Below are 24,831 nucleotides of genomic sequence, written 5' to 3'. Positions count from 1 at the left end.
GGGCCCAAAGAGCGCCCTGCTAAAGTGGATCCTGCTCCATAGGGTCAGCCGCTGCACAACAGCTCCTCCACTGTAGTCACGGCCATTTCTCACAACCAATCAGCCCAAGGATCAATCCTTCCCATAGTCATGCAAACAGCAACCAAGGCTCAAGTACAACAAGAGGGCACACACAAGGAACACACCTGGTGCACGTGGCTCAGGTGACCAGGAAGACTGCACCAGTGGGCCCCACAGCACACATACTATGTAAGGCCACTCTACTAAGACCAAGAGACATAGCAGTCCTACCTAATAATTAGAAAAAAACACAGGGAAGCAACCAAAATGGGGAGACAAAGAAACATGTTCCAAATAAAAGAACAAAACAAAACTCCAAAAAAAAAAGAACTAAACAAAATGGGGACAAGCAATCTACCAGATGCAGAGTTCAAAACACTGGTTAAAGGATGCTCACTGATTTCAGTGGGAACGTCCACAAAGAGATAGGAAACATAAAAATGGAGATAGAAAACATAAAAAAGAACCTGTCAGATATAAAGATACAATAACTGAAATGAATACATTACAGATTAGATGAAGAAGATTGAATTAGCAATTTATAAGATAAAGGTAGCAGAAAACACCCAATCAGAGTAGCAAAAAGAAAAAAATCCAAAATAATAATAATAATTTAAGGGGCCTCTGGGACAACATCTAGCATACCAACATTCACATCATAGGGGTACCAGAAGGAGAAGAGAGAGAGCAAGGAATTGAAAACCTATTTGAAGAAATAATGATGGAAAACTTCCCTAACCTAGTGAAGGAAATAAATATAAAAGCCCAGGAAGCACAGAAGAGTCCCAAAGAAGATGAACCCAAAGAGGCCAACACCAAGAAATATCAGAATTAAAACGCCAAACGTTAAAGACAAAGGAGGAATCTTAAAAACAGCAAAAGAAAAGCAGCTAGTTACCCACAAGGGAGCTCCCATAAGACTGTCAGCTGACTTCTCAACAGAAACGTTGCAAACCAGAAGGGATTGGCAGGAAATATTCAAAGTGATGAAAGCAAGGACATAATACCAACATTACTCTACTCAGCAAAGCTATCATTTAGAATTGAAGGACAGATAAAGAACTTCCCAGACAAGAAAAAGCTAAAAGAGTTCATCACCACCAAACCAGAATTACAAGGAATCCTAGAGGGACTTCGTTAAGATGGAAAAAAAGAAAAAGAAAAAATATGAATAAAATGGCAAAAACTACATATCTATCAACAATTACTTTCAACATAATGGATTAAATGCTCCAATCAAAAGACATAATGGCTGAATGGATAAGAAAACATGACACATACGTTGCCTACAAGAGACTCATTTCAAATTGAAAGACACACACAGACTGAAAGTAAAGGGATGGGAAAAAGATTTTTCATGGAAAAAAAAAAAAAGACTGGGGTAGCAATACTTACGCCAGACAAAATAGACTTTAAAACAAGGGCTGTAACAGAGACAAAGAAAGATCCAGTAATCCCACTTCTCAGTATTTATCTGAAGAAACCCAAAACACTACTTCATGGGGACATGTTCAATCATATGTTCACTGTAGCATTGTTTACAATGGCCAAGCTGTGGAGTCAGCTTGGGTGTCCATCGATGGATGAATGGATAAAGAGGAGGTGATACATATATACAATGGAATATTGCTCAGCCATGGAAGGGAACGGGTTCTTGCCATCTGCAGTAACAAGGATGGACCTGGAGGGTATTGTGCTGAGTAGGGCATGTCAGAGAGAGAAAGACAGATGTGTGTGATTTCACTTTTATGTGGAATCTAAATAACAAAATAAACAAAACTGAAACAAACTCATAAATACAGAGAATATTTTGATGGTTGCCAGATGGGACGGGGGTTGTGGGTTGGTGAAAAAGGAGAAGGGATTAAGAAGTACAAATTGATGGGATTGCATTAAATCTGTATGTTGCTTTGGGTAATATGACCATTTTAACTATGTTGATTCTTGCAATCCATGAGCACGGAATGTCTTTCCATTTCTTTGTGTCTTCTTCAATTTTCTTTTGAAAATGTCTTATAGTTTTCAGCATATAGGTCTTTCACATCCTTGGTTAAGTTTATTCCTAGGTATTTTATTCTTTTTGTTGCAATTGAAAAAGGAATTGTTTTTTTTTCATTTCTTTTTCTGAGATTCCATTGTTAGTATATAGGAATGCAATGGATTTTTGTACATAGATTTTGTAACCATCAACTTTACTGTATTCGTTTATTGTTTCTAATAGCTTTTTGGTGGAGCCTTTAGGGTTTTCTATAAATAGCATCATGTCACCTGCAAAAAGTGACAATTTTACTTCATTATTCCCAATTTGGATGCCTTTTATTTCTTCCTTTTGCCTGACTGCCTTGGCTAGGACTTCCAATACTATGTTGAAAAACAGTGGTGATAGGGGACAGCCCTGTCTTGTTCGTGAATGTAGAACAAAGGGCTTCAGTTTTTCACCGTTAATTATGATATTAGCTGAGGGTTTCTCATGTATGGCCTTTATTATATTAAGGTATTTTCTTTCTATATCCATTTTATTAAGAGTTTTGATCATAAATGGATGTTGTATTTTGACAATTGCCTTTTCTGCATCTATTGATATAATCATATGATTTTTGTCCTTTATTTTTTTTATGTGGTGTATCACATTGATTGATTTGTGTATTTTGTGCCCCTTGGTTGAACCCCACTTGGTCACAATGTATAATCTCTTTAATGCATTGTTGTATATGATTTGCTAGAATTTTGTTTAGGATACAAAATCCCAATGGCATTTTTTAAAGAAATAGAACAAAAAAATCATCAGATTTGTATGGAACAACAAAATAGCCAAAACAACCTGAATAGCCAAAGCAAGCATAAGAAAAAAGAACAATGCTGGAGGTATGACGCTCCCTGATTTCAGCTTGTACTACAGGGCAACAATAAGCAAAACAGTATGGTATTGGCAGAAACACAGACACACAGACCAATAGAATAGAACTGAAAACCCAGAAATAAATCCACATAAATATGGACAATTTTCAACAAAGAAGCCAAAAACATACAACGGAGAACAGTTAGCATCTTCAGTAAATGGTGCTGAGAGAATGGGAAAGCCACTTGCAAAAGAATGAAACTGGACTGCTATCTGTCACCATGTACCAAAATTATTTTAAAATGGATCAAAGACCTAAACATAAGACCTGAAATAAACTGAATAGAAGAAAACATAGGTACCAAACTTACGGACCTTGGGTTCAAAGAGGATTTTATGACTTTGACTGCAAAGGCAAGGGAAATAAAAGCTAAAATAATTGAATGGGGCTATATCAAGCTAAAAAGCTTCTGCATAGCAAAAGAAACCATCGACAAAATAAAAGAGGCAACCAACCGAATGGGAGAAGATATTTGCAAACAGTGCCTCCGATAAGAGGCTAATATCCAAAATATACAGGGAACTCATACAACTCAATAACAAAAAACAAACAACCCAATTGAAAAATGGGCAGAGGACATGAAGAGACATTTCTCTAAAGAGCACATACAGATGGCCAATAGACATATGAAAAGATGCTCAACATCACTAATCATTAGAGAAATGCAAATAAAAACCACAATGAGATATCACCTAACCCCAGTCAGAATGGCTATCATCAACAAGACAAATAATAACAAGTGTTGGAGAGGCTGTGGAAAAAAAGAACCCTCATACACTGTTGGTGGGAATGCAGACTGGTGCAGCCGCTATGGAAGGCAGTGTGGAGGTTCCTCAAAAAATTAAGAATAGAATTAACATATGACCCAGCAATGTCTCTCCTGGGTATCTACCCAAAACATCTGAAAACATTTATCCATAAAGATATATGTGCTCCAATGTTCATTGCAGCTTTATTTACTGTGGCCAAGACATGGAAACAACCCCAAGGTGTCCTTTGATAGATGACTGGATAAAGATTATGTGGTATATATACACAATGGAATACTATTCTGTCATAATAAAAGATGAAATAGTGCCATTTGAGACAACATGGATGGATCTTAAGATTATTATGCTAAGTGAAATAAGTCAGACAGAAAAAGTCAAGAACCATATGATTTCATTGATATGTAGGATATAAAACTGAAAGCAACAAAGGAAGAAGACAAACAAAGAAACAAAAACTCAGACACAGACAATAATTTAGTGGTTACCAGAGAGTAAGAGGGGAGGGAGGTGGTAGAAGAGGGAAAAGGGGATAAATACATGGTGATGGAAGGAGAACTCTGGGTGGTGAACACACAATGTGATATATTGATGATGTATTACAGAATTATACCCTTGCAACCTATGTAACTTTACTAACCACTGTCACCCCCATAAACTTTAATTAAAAAAAATAAAAGTAGTACAAATTGGTTGTTACAAAGTAGTTATGGGAATGTAGGGTATAGCATAAGGACTATAATGACTAATATTGTAATAACTACCGTGTTTCCCCGAAAATAAGACCTAGCCAGATAATCAGCTCTAATGCATCTTTTGGAGCAAAAATTAATATAAGACCCAGTTTTATTGTACTATAATGTAAGACCGTGTCTTATATAACATAACACAATATAACATAACATAACATAACATAACTCCGAGTCTTATATTAATTTTTGCTCCAAAAGACGCATTAGAGCTGATTGGCTAGGTCTTATTTTTGGGGAAACACGGTATGTATGGTGTTAGATGGGTACTAGATTTATTGGGGTGATAGATGGAAGGGGGGTTGGGGTCAGAGTGAAGAAGTTGAAGGCATTAAGAAGTACAAATTGGCAGTTAGAAAATAGTCATGGGGATGTAAAGTAAAGCATAGGGAATATAGTCAATAATATGGTAATAACTGTGTGCAGTGCCAGATGAGTACAAGACTAGCCAGGGGCATGTATAGCATAGGGAATATAGTAAAAAATAGTGTGATAACGTGGTACTGTGTCAGATGGTTGCTGGACTTATGGCGATCACTTCTGTAGATATATAAATGCTGAATAACTACGGTGTATACCTGAAACTAATATAATATTGTATGTTAGCTATATGTTAATAAAATCTTTTAAAAAATTAGTTGTAGCTAAATATGTTAGCTTACAACAGGACTAACCCACTACCTGTATTTGTAAATAAAGTTTTACTGGAACACCAAAAGAAAGAGAGAGAGAGAAAGAGAGAGAGAGAGAGAGAAGGGAATTCCAGAGACAGCCAGAGAAAGAGAACTGAGTTCTGTGAATAACCTCTGCCAAATCTCTGGCTGATCTTTAAACAACACATGTGTAGGGCAGACCCAATCAGGACTACTAAGGTGAAAAAAACTTAACTAAAATTTGAGCTGCTGCCCAAAAGGCAGAGTATACATTTTGAGTAGAACTCAACGTATCTAAAACCTGAACTCTCTTTTGACCCTAAATCTGCCTCGCCTATAACCTACCCATTTCAGCCAAATGCAAATTCATAATTTCAGTTACTTTAGCCCAACTATCCTGGAGTTAGTTTGACTCCTATCTTTCTTTCACACCCTTCATCTAATTCATCAAAGATCTTATGGTCTCTACTTTTAAAATATATCCAACCAGTGTGCACCACTTGCACCAGCTAAGAGGTTATAAACCTTTAAGAAACAAACCCGTACATGCACAGTCTGTGGTGGTTAATTTTATGTGTTAACTTGGCTGGGCAAAGGTACCCAAATATTTGGTCAAACATTATTGCAGCTGTTTCTGTGAGGTATGTTTGAGATGAGATTAACATTTAAATCACAAGACTGAGTAAAGCAGGTTACCCTCCATAATATGGTGGGCCTATTCCAATCAGCTGAAGGTCTTACTAGAATAAACACTGACCTCCCCTGAGCAAGAAGGAATTGTGTCAGCAGACTGTTTTTGCATTCAAACTGCAACTCTTCTCTGAATTGCCAGCCTGTCCCATCAGATTCTGGATTTGTAAGCCTCCATAATCATGTGAGCTAACTCCTAAAATCTTTGTCTCTCTCATACACACACACACACACACACACACACACACACACACACACACAGTGTATACACATTTTAAGAAAGGAAAAACTCTATTAAAATTGCAAGACTCAATATATACTGATAACAAAAGATGAATACAAGTCATGTGTGTACAGTTTTTTGGCACCCCCGGTGTATATGTCCTGTTGGTTGTTTCTCTGGGGAACCCTGACTAGCACAGGTTCACAAACAAAACTGTTTCTAAGTTCAAGAGTTACTTGTGCATTAGAAAGACTAGGGAACTCCATGTGTTAATTACCTTTTTTGTCCTATCAATAAAATTCTAAATGTCAGCGGAGCTGAAACTAACTGAAAGCTGGGACACAAGGCCATCAATGACCCTTCAGAGCAGAGACTGGCTTTACCACAGAGAGAAAATGTATCGCACACTAACCATATTCTAGTGTTGCAAATTTTTTCCTTTTTCTGGCCCCAGGAATCCTTTGCTAAAGAGAACCCACTCTTAGAATCCCCGAATGTTAAAGGGATTAAAAAAGAGGGGATCTGATATAAACAAGGATAGAACATGCCTACGCCCTCGTAAAAGACAAGTCCTTGAGGGATGCTGAAGTCCCATGAGGTGTTGTTACAGAACAAAGTCTGAAAACTTGTCCAACTGCCTGTCCCCAATAAACTCTGTACTGCTACTACCACCACCATCCAGGGCATTTTACAGAAACAATAGAGATCAAATGATTTGCCCAAGGCTGCAAAATTAGTTAGCCAAACTGAGGCCTTTTAACTTTGTTCTTTATTTTGACTATACATGCAAATTTTTAAAAAATTAAAAGGTATGTTTCTAAATGTGCAAAACAGTACCTGCACCATGTGCCAGGTTAGCAGAAGGAAAAAACCCCACAGTACACAGAACCGTGTGGCAGTGTTCACATCGGCACATCTGCCTCTCTGGAATTGTTCCTGAGGACTTCATCTCTCCTATGAGAGGAAGGCAGCCGAGTCTTTATTTTGCCTGTAAGTGGCTCTATATTAACGATAAAAGGAGATTCTGTTCAGCACTAATAGTGCAGCAAATTACAGCCCTGAAATATAAATTAAATTGTAATTACTTATTTCTAAATAATCGATCTTGGGTAAAACCTGCCCTTGACATAGGACACAAAATATTTATACGCAACTTTCCAAAAAATCACATTTTTATCTTGAAACAGAAACACGGACAATTCAATGAAATGAATGGACAAACAGTATTATATTTTCCATGTGAGCAGAAAACATTAAATGACTTGTTCAAGGTCACATAGAAAATGTGAGTGTCAAGATATCATCTCAGGTTCTAACTCTAGTCTATTAGAATTTGAACTCTAGAAGGGCAGACACTCTCTTTTGTGTTCACTCCTGCCAGCACCTAGCACGGCGCCATGCACACCCCTGGGGCTAATGCCAGGATCAGTGCACATGCTCTGAACAGGTGGTAGGAGAGCTACCTGTGCTGCTGTAGAGGCAAAGTGACTGAGAAATGGACAGTAGCTCCTTTCGTATCACAAAGCTAATCTGTAGTGAAGAACTGAGAATGAGTCACAGCAAACTGCCCAACCATGGATTACAGGTCAGTATCATGGATTTGTCAATCTTTAAGATGACTATTTCCAATGTAATCTTCCCACCACTTATGAAGAATCACAGCAGTTAGCATCCCCTACTCCTGCATTTCTATCATTGACTTTTATATTCTTATTACAGATCCTGAGGAACACCCTATAGAAAAACTTGGCACCTCTTGTCACCAGTGATCAAAATCGTACAAACCTCTGTCAGTTGTTTCAGTTGGCCTTTGTTTTCACTTAATTCTTCTGATAGGTTATTCTTTTTCACTTGTAGTTCAGAGATTTCCTTTCTTAATGGATCCACTAGTTCATAGAACCGAACCTTAAAAAAAAAATTAAAGGAATAAGCAGTCTTAAAACCCAAATTATAATTAAAATTTGCTGATTTACAGTACTCTCGATTATTGGTAATAAAAGTTTAAGATAATGAAAGTTTTAAGGCGTTTCAGATTGCATGCCTGTACAATAAAGTTTTCTTTCATTTGTACAAAACTAAAACAAGACAGTCGTTAATTTACCTGACCACTAATACTTAATAATGTTCAGTTCAGTGCCCTCAAGGCCTGGATTACCTATAAGTTCCTACCTGACAGTCTTTCTTTCCTCTCTTCTGTCAATATTCCATGTACTACTTATTCGTCATGTCCTACCAGTGCTCACTCCACACTATGCTTGTTATTTCCTAAACACTTCAAGTGTTCAAGAGTTTTGCTTTTGCTATTTCCTCTGATGGAAAAGCTCTTCCCACATATAAGTGCATGGCTCATGCTTTCACTCCCTTCAGGCCTCTGATCAAATGTCACCCTGTCAGTAACGCAGTCCCTTAATTCCCCCAACATGATTTAAAATAGCATTCCCCCCGGCGGCAGACCCTATTCTGCACTCTTTTCTCCATAGCTTTTATGACAAACATTCTACACATTTTACTTTTTATTGTTTGTGTTGCTCCACTAGCATGTAAGTAAGCTCCATGAGGGCAGGCATTTTTGTCTGCTTTGTACATTGCTCTATCTCCAACGCCTAAATACAGGATAAGCCTATATCCGAGGCTCTTGGTGAAGCTCTCAAGACTGATACCACTGCACTGCAAGGTACAATCAGGATGAAGCAGGAGGCATCTTTCACATCATTACTTCCACTCGGTTCAGACCGCTCTTCCCACTCCTAATTCTCTTAGGGAACTTTGCCTGCACTAACCTAGTAAAACTAAGAAGTCACGAGTAAATTAGGAGAGGGCCACTAGGGACTATTTATTGTGTAGGTATAACATCTGAAACACCTTAATAAATTGCTGTGTTGCAAAAGTATTCATTAGGAGGTAAGTCCTAAGGTTAGTCCTCAACACAATAAATCTGTGTATAAATAACTAGTAGGATAATACTGCCTGTGAAAACACACAATATGACAAGGAATACTAATAAACCGGAGAGCAAAAATATGCATAACTGACACTAACGGGATACTTTATATCTATTACTGATAAAGCCTCAAGGACAGCACTTAATTTGTTTTGGACGGTCCACGTTGGGCAGAAAAATTATATTTAAGCTATTTAAATAAAAAGCTGGACAAAAAATAGCACTACATCGGTTCTCATTTGGATAAGGTTTCCAGATGAATGATTTCATCTGGAAACCTTATCCAAATGAGAACCAAGAATAGTAATCACCACTCCAGAAAAAGAGTAGGTAATATTTATTATGTTTAGGACCGAGCTAAGCATTTTATGTACATAATCACAATTAATCTTCATAATTACCTCAATAGAAAGAAAGGCGCTATTATTATTATTAACCCTTTCACAGATGAAAAAATTCAAACCTCTTAAGGATATATGATACATAGAAATGACATCTATATATCATAAACCAGCAGTTCTCATTGTGTGGTCTGGGGATGCTTGGCTCCCCACCCCACCACTCTGAGACCTTTTCAGGGAATTCACAAGATCAAAACTCTTTTCCTAGTAATGTTTTGCCTGTTTTGCTCTCATTTCTCTTATGCCTGTTTCCCGATAGCTACATGTGATCTCACTAACGTCAAGGCTAAAGGAAAATGTGCTTAAGTATTATTGTGTTCTAAAAACATCTCAGTTTTCTTTAATTAAAAAAAGTCTCAGTTTTAATTTCTAATATGTTAAACATAAACAGATATAGCCCATATAAACAAAAGTTCTTTGGGTCCTCAGTAATTTTTGGAGTGTAAAGGGATGCTGACACCAAAAAATCTGAGGTTATCGCCATAGATCAATCCTACGTGCAGATTTGTGTAACCAACACTGCAGGCGAGATCCTGAACTAGATCCACAAAGCTTTCCCTCATTTGACCCCCTTTATAATCACACCAACACCCCTCTCCTCTACTACCCTAACCTCCAGCAACCATTTACTTGTTGTTTATCTCTATAATTTTTCATGTTAAGAATGTTATAAACCACCAGTTCATAATAAAGTAATTCATTTCTATAGACTATGCAGCTATTAACTTTACAGCGCTATTTATTGCTTGACTTTGGAGGTCAATGGTCAGGACCCTTTGAAATTTGATGATCTGCACACCATTCACCATCTTCAGATCAGGGCCATAAAATAATTGGGTACTTCAGAAGCTATGGCTACAACAAAAATAGCAAATTTTAGTCTGGAAATGCATGTCGTTTTTAAGAAAACGACACAAGACACTTACAGATACATATTCAGGAATAGAAAGCTGATCTTCAGGAAAACCTTTGAGTTTCATATATTGCTCTTCTGTCAACTCAAAGTCACGCAGGTTTCGACGAATATCTCCAGCTTTCTCTCTTAGCTGACGATTTGTCTCTTCTAGTTGTTTCTGTCTCAATAAAATAGTTTCCATTTCTTGTTTCATTAGTTCTTGGTATTTTCTATGTTAGGAGAGAATTTGTGGCAAGCTTAAAAACGTTCTCAAGAGTTAATTTTCTCAAAGTCACCTTTTTGTAGTAACATAAAATTAGAAAATTAGAAAAGAAAATTAGAAAATGAGAAGCTCAAATAGTGTATTTGGCTGTAGCTAAATGCTTCTTTACTAAACCAGTTAAACATGAAATGACAATTCTACACTAATTACTAAATATGCAGCCATGTAAATTATGAAATAGAGAATATATTCTTAAAGAATAATTTCAAAAATTCAAATTATATAACTACACATTTCTTCTGCCTAAGGTTTCAGGCTTATACATCTGTTTTGGATCCTACTTATTAAAGTAATTATCATTCCTCTTTGTCCAGATAAGTCGAGGTGCACCTCTTTAATATGGCAATATTGAATCACCGAAGGTGTTCATTCAAACAATGAGGTAATGAAAACAGTAATCTGCACATAATCATCATTCTCAAAGAATACATGTGGTACACACTGTTATTGTCAACTGCGTACCCAAAGATTTTGAGTAGGAAGGGACCATCTGATTTTTCCCCTCCCTACTACATCACTCCCAGCAAAAATGATGTTATTTCTCCTATCTCAAATGATCAAACAAAACACACAATTTTTGACTCCATTTCACTTCCCCAGGGAGCAAAACTTCTCAAAAGTTGTCTACACTCACTATCTCCAACAGTTTTCCTCTTAAACTCATGCCAATCAAGTTTTCACCTCCCCTCCCCTCACTGAAATCTCAAGGTCACCAATGACATCCATGTTGCTAATAATAAATTCTCAGTTCTTTTCATCCTTAACCTAATAACACTTGACATAACTGATCTCTCCTTAGTTATATTCTTTTCTTTGCCGACTTCCAAGAAACCATACTCTCTTAATTTTTCTCCTATTTTACTGATGGTACTTTCTCAGTCTTCTTTTCTGGTTTGTCTTAATGCTGGAGTACCTGGTCCTCTCCTCTCTATACTCACTCCTGTAGGGAATTCATCCAGCCTCATGACTTAAGTACAGTCTATATCCAAATGACTCCCAGATTTCTATCTCTAGACCAGACTTTTCATGTACCTCTACATGGATTTCTACTCAGACAACTCTAACTTAACATGTCCAAAATGAACTCCTGTTCTTCACTGCAAACCTGTTCCACTGTGGTTTTTCTCATAGCTAACAGCAACTCCATCCTTTAATTTATTCACGTCACGAATGTTGGCACAATCGTTGGCTCCTCTTTTTCTCTTAAACCCCACATCTAATCCATTAGAACATCCTATCAGTTTTACCTTCAATATATTCAGAATCCACCTACTTTTCACCCCCATCAGCTATGATGAGGATTATCATGATAGACTCCTAACTGGCCTCAGCATCACTCAATATGACAAATGTCTGAAGAATGAGAACAGCAGCCCTGTTACCGAATGCAGTGGTTCTCAGTGTTGTCCCCAAACCAGCAGTAACACCAACCAGCAGCACCTGGGAACTTGGCACAAATGCAAAGTCTCAGGACCCCAACCCAAGTCAGAACCTGAAAGTGGGACCCAAAAATCTTTTCGACCAAGCCTTCCACGTGGTTCTGATGCATGATGAAGTTTGAGAGCCCACTGATCTATTGTTATAGTGGCTGATAATTTGGTCAGGTAATTTTAATTTCAGCTAAATAGTGAAATCTTATAAAGGGAAAAGATACCTTACTCCACACATTTACCTCTAATTAAAATACACAAACAAACACTCATCTGCCAAATTTTTTATATAGGGTCAAGATTTGTTTAAATATGGAGGTATTTGTGTGTGTGTGTAAATCACTGTTCATAATTTCCAAGTTAAACTTCTTTACAATGTCAAAATACCTTAAAACAGACTTGAGAAGAAATCTTAGGAGACTTTTTATGGATATATTTATTTTTGCCCCCAATTTCCCCCAATCTCTAAGTCTGTCATGCTTACACTTAATTTGATGATTTTTTTAGTCGCTCCTTTTTATTGACTCTTTCCAAGGAATTCACTATAATTTTCATAGAAATGACACATCTTTTTCATACTCATCTGTTTATATAATTTTAATTAAGTTCTATAAGTATAGTAAGTACAACTGGAATAGGCATATTTGAGAGTAAACACAATGGACTCGTGATAAGCACCACAACTGAACTGGAGAAACTACACAGGCAAATAGAAGATACTTTACGCTAGGAGAGTTCAACAGGCCATGAAAAATCAATCGGTATGTTTTTCAGAGCAAATAAAAAAGTTTCATCCAGACAGTAGGTTAAGTGGTGGTCAGCTTAGAGAGCTCCCATTGTCTTCCACTGGCAATGTTTGCTGAATGAACGTTGAACTTTGACTTTTTATACTTTGTGTACTGTAAACCTACTTTGTTTTTACGTAAAAACTGTTACCATCTTTGGTTTAAAACTTCTCTATTTTGGCTTATACTCATGTGAGTGAAAAGTAATAATATTACTTTTGACTATTAAATAAGTATTGTTGCTTTTTAAAAACTTACCTGGCATCCTTCTGCTGAAAAGTTAATTGGCTGTCTAATCTCAGTGTCAGCACCTGCTTCTGGTGAAGTGCATCATTAAGTTTCTCTTCCAATTCTTCAATCTCAATAAAGAGGAAAAGGTAAATTATCCAGTCAATTTTCAAATTTATTATTAAAATGCACTTAAAAGAAATAGGCTAAAAATAGATACAGGTTTTTTTGCAATGGTTTGTCCACAAACTACAAAGTTTGCTCATAAAATGGTTTTTAAAGTGTGGTTTGAAACTGCTGCCTCGTGAATGTCTTTTCTGCCAGGCTGTCACTCAGATTATTTTTTTCCTTTAACCCACACTCAGTGAGAAGCCCACTGACAACTGGGAGTTTTTTTTTTAATTAGTGTCAGGTGTACAAAACAATGTAATAGTTAGACATTTATCATTTATATCCCTCACACAGTGACAACTCCCCTCCCCCCATCCACTATCCCTCTGACATCGCACACAGGCATTACATTTCCACTGTCTCTGTTCCTAATGCTGCACTCCACTTCTTGTAACCATATATATATATTTTATATTTATATTTAAATATTTTATATTTATATTATATATAAATATATAAATATATAATATATATAAATATATATATATTTATATATAAATATATTTATATATAAATTTATATATATTTATTATTTATATTTATTTATTATTTATATATAAATATATATATTTATATATATTTCTATATATTTATTATTTATATTTTATTATTTATATGTATTTATTATTTATATATATTTATATATAAATATATTTGTATATAAATATTTTATATTTATATTATATATATAAATATATGAATATATAATATATATATAAAAAATATATATAAAATATTTTATATTTTATATATATATTTATAAAATATATATATTTATATTTTATATATATATAAAAATATATAAATATATATATATATATATAAAATTGTAGTTGACATTCATTATTGTTCAGCTTCAGCTTCATGTGTACAGTGCAATGATCAGGCATCTACACCATCCCTGAGGTGGTCTCCCTAAGGAGACAAGTGTCCATTGGATACCCTACAAAATCTTTACAACATTATTGATTACATTCCCCACATTGACCTTCACACTCCCGTGGCCATCTTGTAGTTACTGATTGTGCTTTCTAATCCACTCTCCCCTCCCATCTAGCAACACAGTTTTTCCTCTATGTCTCTGAGACTGTTTCTGATTAGTTCATTCATTTATTCTTTTCTTTAGATTCCACATATAAGTGAGATACGGTATTTGTCTTTCTCTGTCTGACTTATTTCACTTAGCATAATGTTCTCTAGGACCATCCATATTGTTGCAAATGTTAAGATTTCATTCTTCTTTATGGCTGCGTAATACTCCATTGTATAAATGTACCACAGTTTCTTAATGCAGTCGTCTACTGATAGGCATTTCAGTTGTTTCCATGTCTTGGCTATTATGTATAGTGCTGCAATAAACATAGGGGTGCATAAATTTTTTTGAATTAGTTTTTTGGATTTCCCCGGATAGATACGTTGGAGTGGAACTGCTGGGTCATAAGGTAGTTCCACTTTCAGTTTTTTTAGATACCTCCACACTGTTTTCCATTGTGGCTGCACCAATCTGCAATCCCACCAACAGTGCACAAGGGTTCCCTTTTCTCCACATCCGCGCCAGCACTTGTTTGTTGATTTATTGATGATAGCCATTTTGACTGGGGTGAGGTGGTATCTCATTGTGGTATTTGCATTTCTCTAATGATTAGTGAAGTTGAGCATTTTTTCATATGTCTGTTTGCCATCTGTATATTCTCTTTAGAAAAATGTCTCTTCATATCCTCTGCCCATTTTTTAATTGGGTTGTTTGTTTTTTTGGAGTTGAGTTTTTTATAAATTTTGGATATTAACCCCTTATTGGATATATCATTGGCAAATATCTTCTCCCATTCAGTAGGATCCCTTTTTGTTTTATTGATAGTTTCCTTTGCTGTGAAAAAGCTTTTTAGTTTGATGTAATCCCACATGTTTATTTTTTTCTCTTACTTCCCTTGCCTGAGGGGATATATTAGTAAAAATCTTACTCTGGGTAATGTCTGCAAACTTTCTTCCTATATCTTCTAGGAGTTTTATGGTTTCAGATCTTACATTTAAGTCTTTAATCCATTTTGAATTTATTCTTGTATATGGTGTAAGGAGGTGGTCCAGCTTCATTTTTTGGCATGTGTCTGTCCAGGTTTCCCAGCACCATTTATTGAACAGATTGTCTTTACCCCACTGTAAATTCTTGCTTCCATTGTCGTAGATTAAATGATCATATAGGCATGTATTTATTTCTGGGCTCTCTATTCTGTCCCATTGATCTATATGTCTGTTTTTATGCCACTACCATGTTGTTTTGATTATTGTAGCCTTGTAGTATAATTTGATGTCAGGTATCATTATACCTCCCACTTTGTTCTTACTTCTCAAGATTGCCGACGCTATCCGGGATCTTTTATGGTTCCATATAAATTTTAGGATTATATGTTCTACTTCTGTGAAAAATGTTCTTGGTAGTTTGATAGGAATTGAGTTGATTCTGTATATTGCCTTATGGCAGTATGGACATTTTAACGATATTAATTCTCCCTATTCATGAGCATGGTATGTGTTTCCATCTATTTGTATCTTCTTTAATTTCTCTATTCAGTGTCTTATAATATTCTGAGGACAGATCTTTTACTTCTTTGGTTAAATTTATTCCTAAGTATTTTATAGTCTTTGAAGCAATTGTAAATGGAACTGTTTTCTTAACTTCTCCTTCTGATATTTTATTATTGGTATATAAAACGCAACTGATATCTGAATATTAATTTTGTATGCTGCCACTTTACTAAATTCATGTATCAGTTCTAAGAGTTTTTGGTGGAGTCTTTAGGGTTCTCTCTCTATAGTATCATATCATCTGCATATAATGATAATTTTACTTCCTCCTTACCAATTTGGATGACTTTTATTTCTTTTTCTTGTCTGATTGCTGTGGCTAGAACTTCCAGCACTATGTTGAATAGAAGTGGAGAAAGTGGGCAACCTTGTCTTGTTCCTGATCTTAAGGGGAATGGTTTTAGCTTTTCCCATTGAGCATGATGTTAGCTGTGGGTTTATCATATATTGCCTTTATTATGTCGAGATATGGTCCCTCTAGTCCCACTTTAAGAGTTTTTATCATAAATGGCTGCTGGATTTTGTCAAATGCTTTTTCTGTATCTATTGATATGATCACATGATTTTTATTTTTCATTTTGCTAATGTGGTGTATCACATTAATTCATTTGCGGATGTTGAACTACCCTTGCATATCAGGAATGAATCCCACTTAATCATGGTGTATGATCTTTTTAATGTACTGCTGAATTCTGTTCGTTAATATTTCGTTGAGGATTTTTGCATCTATATTCTTTAGGGACATCGGCCTGTAGTTTTCTTTTTTTTGTAATGTCTTTGTCTGATTTTGGGATCAGGGTGATAGTGGTCTCATAAAAAGGTTTGGGAGACTTCCCTCCTTCTGGAATTTTTGGAATAGTTTGAGGAGAATAGGCGATAATTCTTTTTTGAATGTTTTGTAAAATTCACCTATAAAGCCATCTGGTCCAGGGCTTTTGTTTGTTGGGAGCTTGTTGATTACTGATTCAATTTCCCTGGTGGCAATCAGTCTATTCAGGTTTTCCGTTTCTTCTTGAGTTAGCCTTGGAAGGTTATGCTTCTAGAAAATTGTCCATTTCTTCTGACAACTGGGATTTTATGTTGGTATTTCACCCAGGAAATTATTTCTAGGCCAGACTCTGCATTTGTGCTTTAGATCCATATATCTGACTACTACTCATATTACAGTTGACTACTACAATTATCAAAACTGAAACTAGTCATCAACCTTATCTAATCTTATATTCCTTGCATCTCCTTAGTCTTCAAAGAAAAAAAAAATTGAACCATGTTTTATATATCTAGTTCTCTCTCACTGCTTATTCTGATCAAATACCAATTTTTTTGAGTTTACTTCATAAATAGCTGTCAAAACTGTTCCATCCTCTTTAGTATTCACTGGCAAGTCTTCAGTCAGACTCTTATTATAATAACCACCTGGGTTATTATAATGGTTTCCTCTATGGTTCCCCTGACTCCAGTTTGTAAAGTTCCAAACCCAGCTTTATTTTACTTTTTAAAAATGCTATTACGCCTGAAACTAATAATACACACACACACACACCCACACGCTAAGAAAAATCTATTTCCCCAGTTCTAAATCCTTCAGTGGATCCTGTCTTCACAATAAATTCCAAACTTCATGGCGTAATATACTAGCCGTTCTTTATCTGGCCCTTGCCATCCACTTCTCGTTACTAGCTTAAAAGGAAACAGCCAAAATAAGTGCTTGCCATTCCCCAAATATGCCGTGCTCTCTCTTAAGCCTCTATGAACTGGCATTTTGCTCTTAGTCTATTTAAAAAATTATTTATTCTCTCCAACCACCCAGGCACATCTTATTCACCCTGTAAAATAGATTAATTTAACAGCCAATCCTTAGTATCTTGCATCACCAAATTTCCTCTCTACTGGATCATTCTTACCATTAACCAAACCTGTTCTATCTCCCACTAAAAAAACAACACTCCCTTGGCCACATCACTCCCTCTGCTGTAGTACCATTTCTCTGCTCACCATCAGAGCAAAACTTCAATATGGTTTTTGTCTCATATTATTCCCGTAAAATTGTTCTTGTCAAAGTTATGAATCACCTCTATAATGCGCTGTCCAATAGTTATCTCTGCATACGTATGGACGCGACAGCATAATTTCACAGAGCTGACGGCTCCATCTTCTTTTGGCTCCCATGATACTCCTCTTCGGTTTTCCTCCTAACTCAGTGCATACGCTCAAGCTTCTCAGGTTCCTTTGCTGCACTTGGGGCCCTCTGCTCTGCCTAGGTAATGTCGTCTAATTTCATGAGTTTCAGTGCCATCTATACGCAGGTGCATGTAATACACCAGCATGTGCATGAGCACACAGATACAATCTAGTCATGAACTCTCCCCTAAACTCTGACAATTCCATTTGAGAGTCTAACAGAAATCAGAAGTTTAACATGTTCAATACACAGCTTATATTTTGCCTCCCAGATCAGTTTTCTCCCAGCCTTTGATACATCAATAAATGGCTCCAGTTAATGAAGACAAAACTGTAGGAGTCTTGCATAAGGCAACAGCCTAATAACTATCTTCTGCTTCTACCTTATCTGCCCTTAGTTTATTACTTCAGTGCTATTTTGAATTTAAAAATCAGGAAATGTAACTCCAATTGCCTGAAACCTGCCAACAGCTTCTCTGACTACATAATCTAAAGCAAGGGATAAACAATGGTGATGTCCAAAATCCAGGCCCATGTCCTGTTTCAGTACAGCCCACAAGCTGAGAATGTATTTTAAATTTGTAAAGGGTTTTTTTTTTTTTTAAAGAAAAATACATGGTAGACTATATGTGGCCTGCAAGGCATAACATATTTACTTTTTGGCCCTTTACATAAAAAGTTTGCTGACTTCTTATCTAACGTAGCCATTGTTAAGTGATGCTATGTCACATGACCTCAAAGACACCTTGTTATATGTTTTTTGATCAGGTCTCTCTCTTGAATGTCATCTCCATAAATAAGGGACTTTGTCATATTCATTGCTATATTCCCAGCAACACGTCTCAATAAATGTCTTAACAAATGATAACCACATTCCTCATAATTACTAGTTTGCAGACCAAGAATACTGTAACCCCAAGGACAGAAACTTCTTTTTCCAGGGTTACAACTTTTACAATTTCAACTGACTTCTAAATTAAGTCCCTTAACTCAAAGACAATCAGGCTGGGAAGATGCCCTCTTTCATTTCCCAAGCAATACGGAACCCACAGATCTCTGATGAAGATAAACAAAGAGTTCTTGGCATTTAAAAACGGATGAGTAAGAAGAGTGAAGAGAAAAGGATTAAATAAGTGGAGTAAGGAAGGGGATTTAGACAGTAGTAGATGGGTTAAAGTGGAAAGCTAATAATTCTCTAGTATCAGGAAGTTTGGCTTAAGCAGTTATACATCTAAGTTCTAGCAAGCAGCTGAATGGGAAGTGGCAGTTTTTAACCTTAGCGATACTTTTTAAGTTTCCTTGAACATATTTGTTCCTGCTTTTAGACATGGAATCAAATCAACATAGGTCAAGACATTCATAGCAATAAACTATAGTAGGGCCGGCCCGGTGGCTCGGGCGGTTGGAGCTCCGTGCTCCTAATGCTAAAGGCTGCCTGTTGGATTCCCACATGGGCCAGTGCCAAACGGCTCAGTTGGTTGGAGAGTGGGCTCTCAACCACAAGGTTGCCAGTTCAACTCCTCGACTCCCGCAAGGGATGGTGGGCTCCGCCCCCTGCAACTAAGACTGAACATGGCACCTTGAGCTGAGCTGCCGCTGAACTCCCAGACGGCCCAGTTGGTTGGAGCGTGTCCTCTCTACCACAAGGTTGCTGGTTCGACTCCCACAAGGGATGGTGGGCTGCGCCCTCTGCAACTAACAGCAACTGCACCTGGAGCTGAGCTGCGCCCTCCACAACTAACATTGAAAGGACAACAACTTGACTTGGAAAAAGTCCCCAATAAAGTCCTGTTCCCTTCTTAAAAAAAAAAAACTATAGTAAATTGTAACATTAAACATTAGTAATAAATTGCAACACTGAAACATTAGTAATAAACTGTAATAAATATAAAACATGGTATTGCTACCATATTGGTGTAGAAAGATGTTAAAGAGATTCACATATTTCTTAACTTAAAAAGACCCCCTGCCCCATGAGTAGGAAAGCACTGTTACTTGTCTGCCCAAAATTAAGTCTTCCCTTCTTTATAATGTAACTCTGATTTTTACTAGTGACAACAATGTGTCCAGCTAAAAACTTAAGTTTCCCAGCTTCCTACCCCTTGCAGTGAAGGGTTGTCATGCTACATACTTCTAGTCATTTGTGATCACTAGCTTGAGCTTCTGAGAAATTCTTTTTTTTTTTTTTTCTTTTATTTATTTTAAGTGTGTTTTTCCAGGACCTATCAGCTCCAAGTCAAGTAGTTGTTTCAATCTAGTTGTGGAGGGTGCAGCTCACAGTGGCCCATGTGGGGATCGAACAGGTAACCTTGTTGTTAAGAGCACTGGGCTCTAACCAACTGAGCCATCGGGCTACCCCCGAGAAAGTCTTTAAAGGGGACTGACTCATTTGGCATACGCCCCACTTTCTAATTACCCTTCTCCTTATTTCTGCCCGTAACAGACATACTGGAGGCACATCAGCTATTTGTGAGTCTGATGTGAAAAGCACATGGTAAAAACAGCTGTGCAGAGGGTTAAAAAGGAGCCTGGGTTCCTAATGATACTAAAGAGTAACCAACCATACCAGGTCTAAATTACGTATTTTCAGATTCCTGGTATATAAGAGAAACAAAACCTTTATTCTGCTTAGGCTACAGTTTCCACATCTCTGTTACAAGGCAGCCACCATTTTCCAACTCTCTGGTCTAACACTTGAATTTAATCCCTGACAGACTGGACAGCAGATTAATCTTTTTTCATAGCAGAAAAACTTATACTATTCATGACACTTGACCATTCAGAACTACTTGAATGATTCCAAGAACAGGAAGCTCAGTAACTTAAAATTAGGTCATTTAAATGTTAATAGCAAGAACAGTTTTATATACAGCAATAATCTACCTTTCCTGTGACTTTCCTGGAGGTATAGTTTAGTGAGGGAAATCTAGTTTTTGTGATGCTAGAATGTGAGATTTTCATCTTTGTATCCCCAACGCTCAATGCACTAGTATGCTCTGGAGAAAGAATGAAGAGCTAAAATACCGTTCTCTCATCAATCCCAGACTCACACCTTCTCACATTTTACATATCTGTAAGTGGAATACATTTTATAATCTACAACACATAACAATTTAACTTGGCAGTTTTTATGGCAAAACACGAAATGGTCCGTCTTACAATCGAGGTGCCTTGGAACCAATGAATTATGGAAGACTAATTCTTCTAACATAATAACATTTCTTCCTATATTTGTCAGAGAACATCTTACCTCCAAGGGGTCTCAAACAAAGCAGAACAACCCTAGTGCTCACACCATAGACAAAAATCCACGAGAACATAGAGTAGGGCAGCTATTCTGGAGAGCAATTTGGCAGTACACTTAGTTAAATTAAGTATATACACCCTACGAGACAGAAGTTTTCCGCCTGAGTATGTCTGTTAGAGAAATGTCTGCAGAAGGCCAATGCTACATGTGTGGCAAGAAGTTGGAAGCAATTGTGGAGCCGATCACTGTGGAAATGAATGGATAGATTGGTAAATGCACACAGAGGATTATGTAGAAGTTGGAAGCAAAGCAGGAGATATACACAGGGTAATATGAATGATTTTAAAACCAGTGCTGAGTAGAAAAGGAAAACAACTATAAAAGAGATGAAATCTAGAACAAAACATGTAATCTACATTCATGTAAAGGAAAAAATAAGATACTCATTTTCAAAAATAAGTGTTAAAAAAAGGGTAAAAAAGAAAATAGCTGCACAGAGAGGAGGACTGGAAATGAGCTATGGGACTAAAAGGAATAAATACACAAAATAAAGTAACCTTGCAAGGACCGACGATGATTACGTGTCATAAACTCGGGAATATGAGTAATTCAGTCTTCTACATTTGCAGTTCAAGTAGAGAACAACAAAAAGAACTGTACTAAGCACCACGAGTACAAAAGTAATAGCATAGTACTGACTTAGGGCAGCCACTACTGTTATTTATTACATACCAGGCATCTAAGAGCCCACGTGTGTAATTTAATCCTCCCAACAACTTATTTCTATGAAGTAAATACAATTATTCTTATTTCACAGGAAATGAGGGAATAAAAAAGTTAAGGAATTTGCCCAAGGCAACTAATAGGGCTCAAATTCAAACCCAAACTGTGTATCTAGAACTGTAGCTCTGATCTATTACACTAGAGAGCCTCTCATTTCTTTAACAAAAAGCTTATATTTTAAAAAGGAGAGAAGCCATTTACATACAACCCAGCACAATGAAAACTGGAAACAAATAATAAAAAAGTGGCCAAACGTAGTCTGGATGTGGCACTTAATAAAATAGTTTTGACTGAGTGGGTGGCTTAATGAATGGGGGACTATCTCAACGTCTTCAATGAGTTTAGCATTAAAGGAGATTCTGCGGCGGAGACATATAAGCCAGCAGCACTGTGGGAGTCCATGTGAGGAGTGAAAGCATTACACGGAAAGGAATAGCGCTGGGAAACCACTGGATTTACTCCATAAATACCAAGGAACCTAGTGTGGGGAGGCGACTGTGTAGAGAGCCTAATGGAAGTGTTAGGAGATTCACTTGGGTAGAATATGGGCTTTATTTAATTACACTTGATTTGAGTCCTACGTGGTTCCATCACTTCCATCTGAATAGTCTCCATATGCTACTAACCACTTGTGGCTCTGTTTCATCAAGAGTAAAATGGGGTTCATTCCCTCATATAAGAAATAGCTGAGCACTTACTATGTGCCAGGAACTGTTCTAAGTACTGGAGATATAACAGTGAATACAGAAAAGTCCCTGGTCTGCATGGACATCACACCTACTAAGAGAGACAAATACCAAAGCAACAGAGTCAGGCAGTCTTATGAACATACGTAAGGCACAGAAAATAAAGGGGGTGAAAAAAAATGAGATCACTTTAGTTGGTAACAGCAACAATAACTCACACTGTGTGCTTACTAAATATCGGGCACTACTCTAACTTATTCTTTTGATTCATTTAATATGATTGGTCATGTAAGACACCCCCCACCCTACCCCCAAAGCACCTGTATCTCAGAGAGTTATGAGGCTTAAATGAGAGAACATGTGAAAAGCTCTTAGAACAGTGACTGGCACAAGATAAGCATTTAATAAGTGTTAGTTATTAATATTAAAATAAAATTGCCTAAACGATTTCTTTACTTCATCAAGACTTTGGGGTTTAGGAGGCTATTTTCCTAGAGACATAGGCAGGATATTGAAGTACATTAGTGTGCACAGTGAAGGACTAAAATTGCATACTGACTTAGCAAGAGAAGGTGTACTCAAACAACAAAATGGGACGACGGGATAGAAAGATGTGGGATCAAGAGCAAAGGTGGAGGTTCTGCTATTGGAAAGAAAAGATTTTCTCAAGTTAGAGACAGTAGGAGTTAAGAAGGGTCTCTTTTCTTTATGAAATCACTATAAATTTCTTAGAGCTAGTGACAACTTTACCAGGTCTTACATAACATACACTGTAACGGTAAATAACCACAAAGCAGAAAAACAAGGAGTAGGACATCCCTTCTTACTTGACAAAGACTTATTAAAGATTATGGTAACAGAATTTATACTTGGTACTATAACACAGTAATATCAAATTGAAAGACAAATATAATCACTATCAAACAGAGACTCCAAAGAAACCAAATCTCCAAGGCAGAGGACTATACAGATTCAATAATATAATTAAATTATGATCTTGATTCTCCCAACCAAACTAGTCACATCAGGGTTAGTTCTCAATGAAACAGAAAACAACTTGGCTAGGAAAAAACACCTAATATACCTCACACATGATAGATTTAAAAAATTAAACCTACAGAAGCACCCCTTCTTTCAGTACTTTTTGATACACAGAAATATTATTCACAGCCCCTTCTAAAAGCATGATAAATGTATCACTTCAAGTTCAAGTTACATATATAAAAACAAAAGTGTAATTCTTATTTATCTGCGTCTTGAAGACGATAAAGTATATAGATAACAAAATTTGCAACTGATCTTACCTTTGTAAGGTAATCTACTTTCAAATTGTCGATCATCATATTTTTCTGGGACAGCTCTATTTTCAGTAACTGAATATTATGAAGTAATTCTTTCCGTTCAATTAGCTGCCTGGTGATTTTGATTTTACCATCTCGTTCTTCTGATGAGGAAATGTCATCTGTAGGAACTGTTGTTTCTAAACTAATGTCTTCAGATTCTAGAGAGCTAGAGACATTTATTGTTTTTGATGCCGAGGCAATTTTTCGAGACATTATTATTATGGTTCAGTTTTCTTCTCCAATTCTATTTCAATTTTCTGTAGGTTTAAAAAAAATTAATTTAAATGCACTCAAATATTCTCTGTGGAAAACAAAGTATATTAAAGAGATGCTGAGGATTCCCTAAGTAACTATTGGGCAATTTGGAGGACCCCAAATCTAGGACAGATTAGAAAATTACTGCTCAGATCAAACATATTAAATCAAACTCATTAAATCCTACTATGAACTCAGGCTCTTGGATGAATTAAGAAACCCAGTTCCTGTAGGCAGGAATCTTACTGTGTTTCTCCGAAAATAAGACCTAACCGGAAAATAAGCCCTAGCATGATTTTGCAGGATGATGTACGTCATGCGGGGTCTCTGGTCCCGTTCCCAGCCTAAGAACGCAGGATAAGGTGAGGCCAAAAAGGAACACCCACGGGGCCACAGGTAGGGGAGTCATACCACTATATTCTCGCTGGCGGCCCGGTTGGAGACACAGGAAGCAGGAGCTGCACAATCCGCAACCTGCCGACAGCTTCTCTGCCAACCAACCCAACCCCCTAGCACAGCCATGGCAGTTATATTAGTGGCTAATGGCTAACTGGTTACAGCTGACGGCCACCCAGCC

The 24,831-nt window shown here is 36.8% G+C and overlaps 1 protein-coding gene across 3 annotated transcripts in view; it reads right to left on the bottom strand.

Moving 5' to 3' along the window:
• The window catches only part of PIBF1 (progesterone immunomodulatory binding factor 1), a 180,849-nt gene that overhangs the window by 154,786 nt on the left and 1,232 nt on the right, over positions 1–24,831 (bottom strand). For all 3 annotated transcript variants that reach the window (XR_004422808.1, XM_033103851.1, XM_033103850.1), the window contains exons 2-5: positions 23,961–24,256; positions 13,036–13,136; positions 10,311–10,509; positions 7,828–7,947 (exon numbers count right to left, since the gene is read on the bottom strand). Coding sequence is in view for 2 of the 3 variants with exons in the window: in XM_033103851.1 (XP_032959742.1) it covers positions 7,828–7,947; positions 10,311–10,509; positions 13,036–13,136; positions 23,961–24,212 (672 nt within the window). In the remaining variant the exon portion in view is untranslated. The remainder of the gene's footprint in view (positions 1–7,827; positions 7,948–10,310; positions 10,510–13,035; positions 13,137–23,960; positions 24,257–24,831) is intronic.

Source organism: Rhinolophus ferrumequinum, chromosome 4, assembly GCF_004115265.2.
Source record: "Rhinolophus ferrumequinum isolate MPI-CBG mRhiFer1 chromosome 4, mRhiFer1_v1.p, whole genome shotgun sequence".
In the NCBI taxonomy this organism is placed as follows: domain Eukaryota; kingdom Metazoa; phylum Chordata; class Mammalia; order Chiroptera; family Rhinolophidae; genus Rhinolophus; species Rhinolophus ferrumequinum.
Note: the sequence above shows the minus strand (reverse complement) of the source record. Positions and strands in the feature narration are given on the sequence as shown.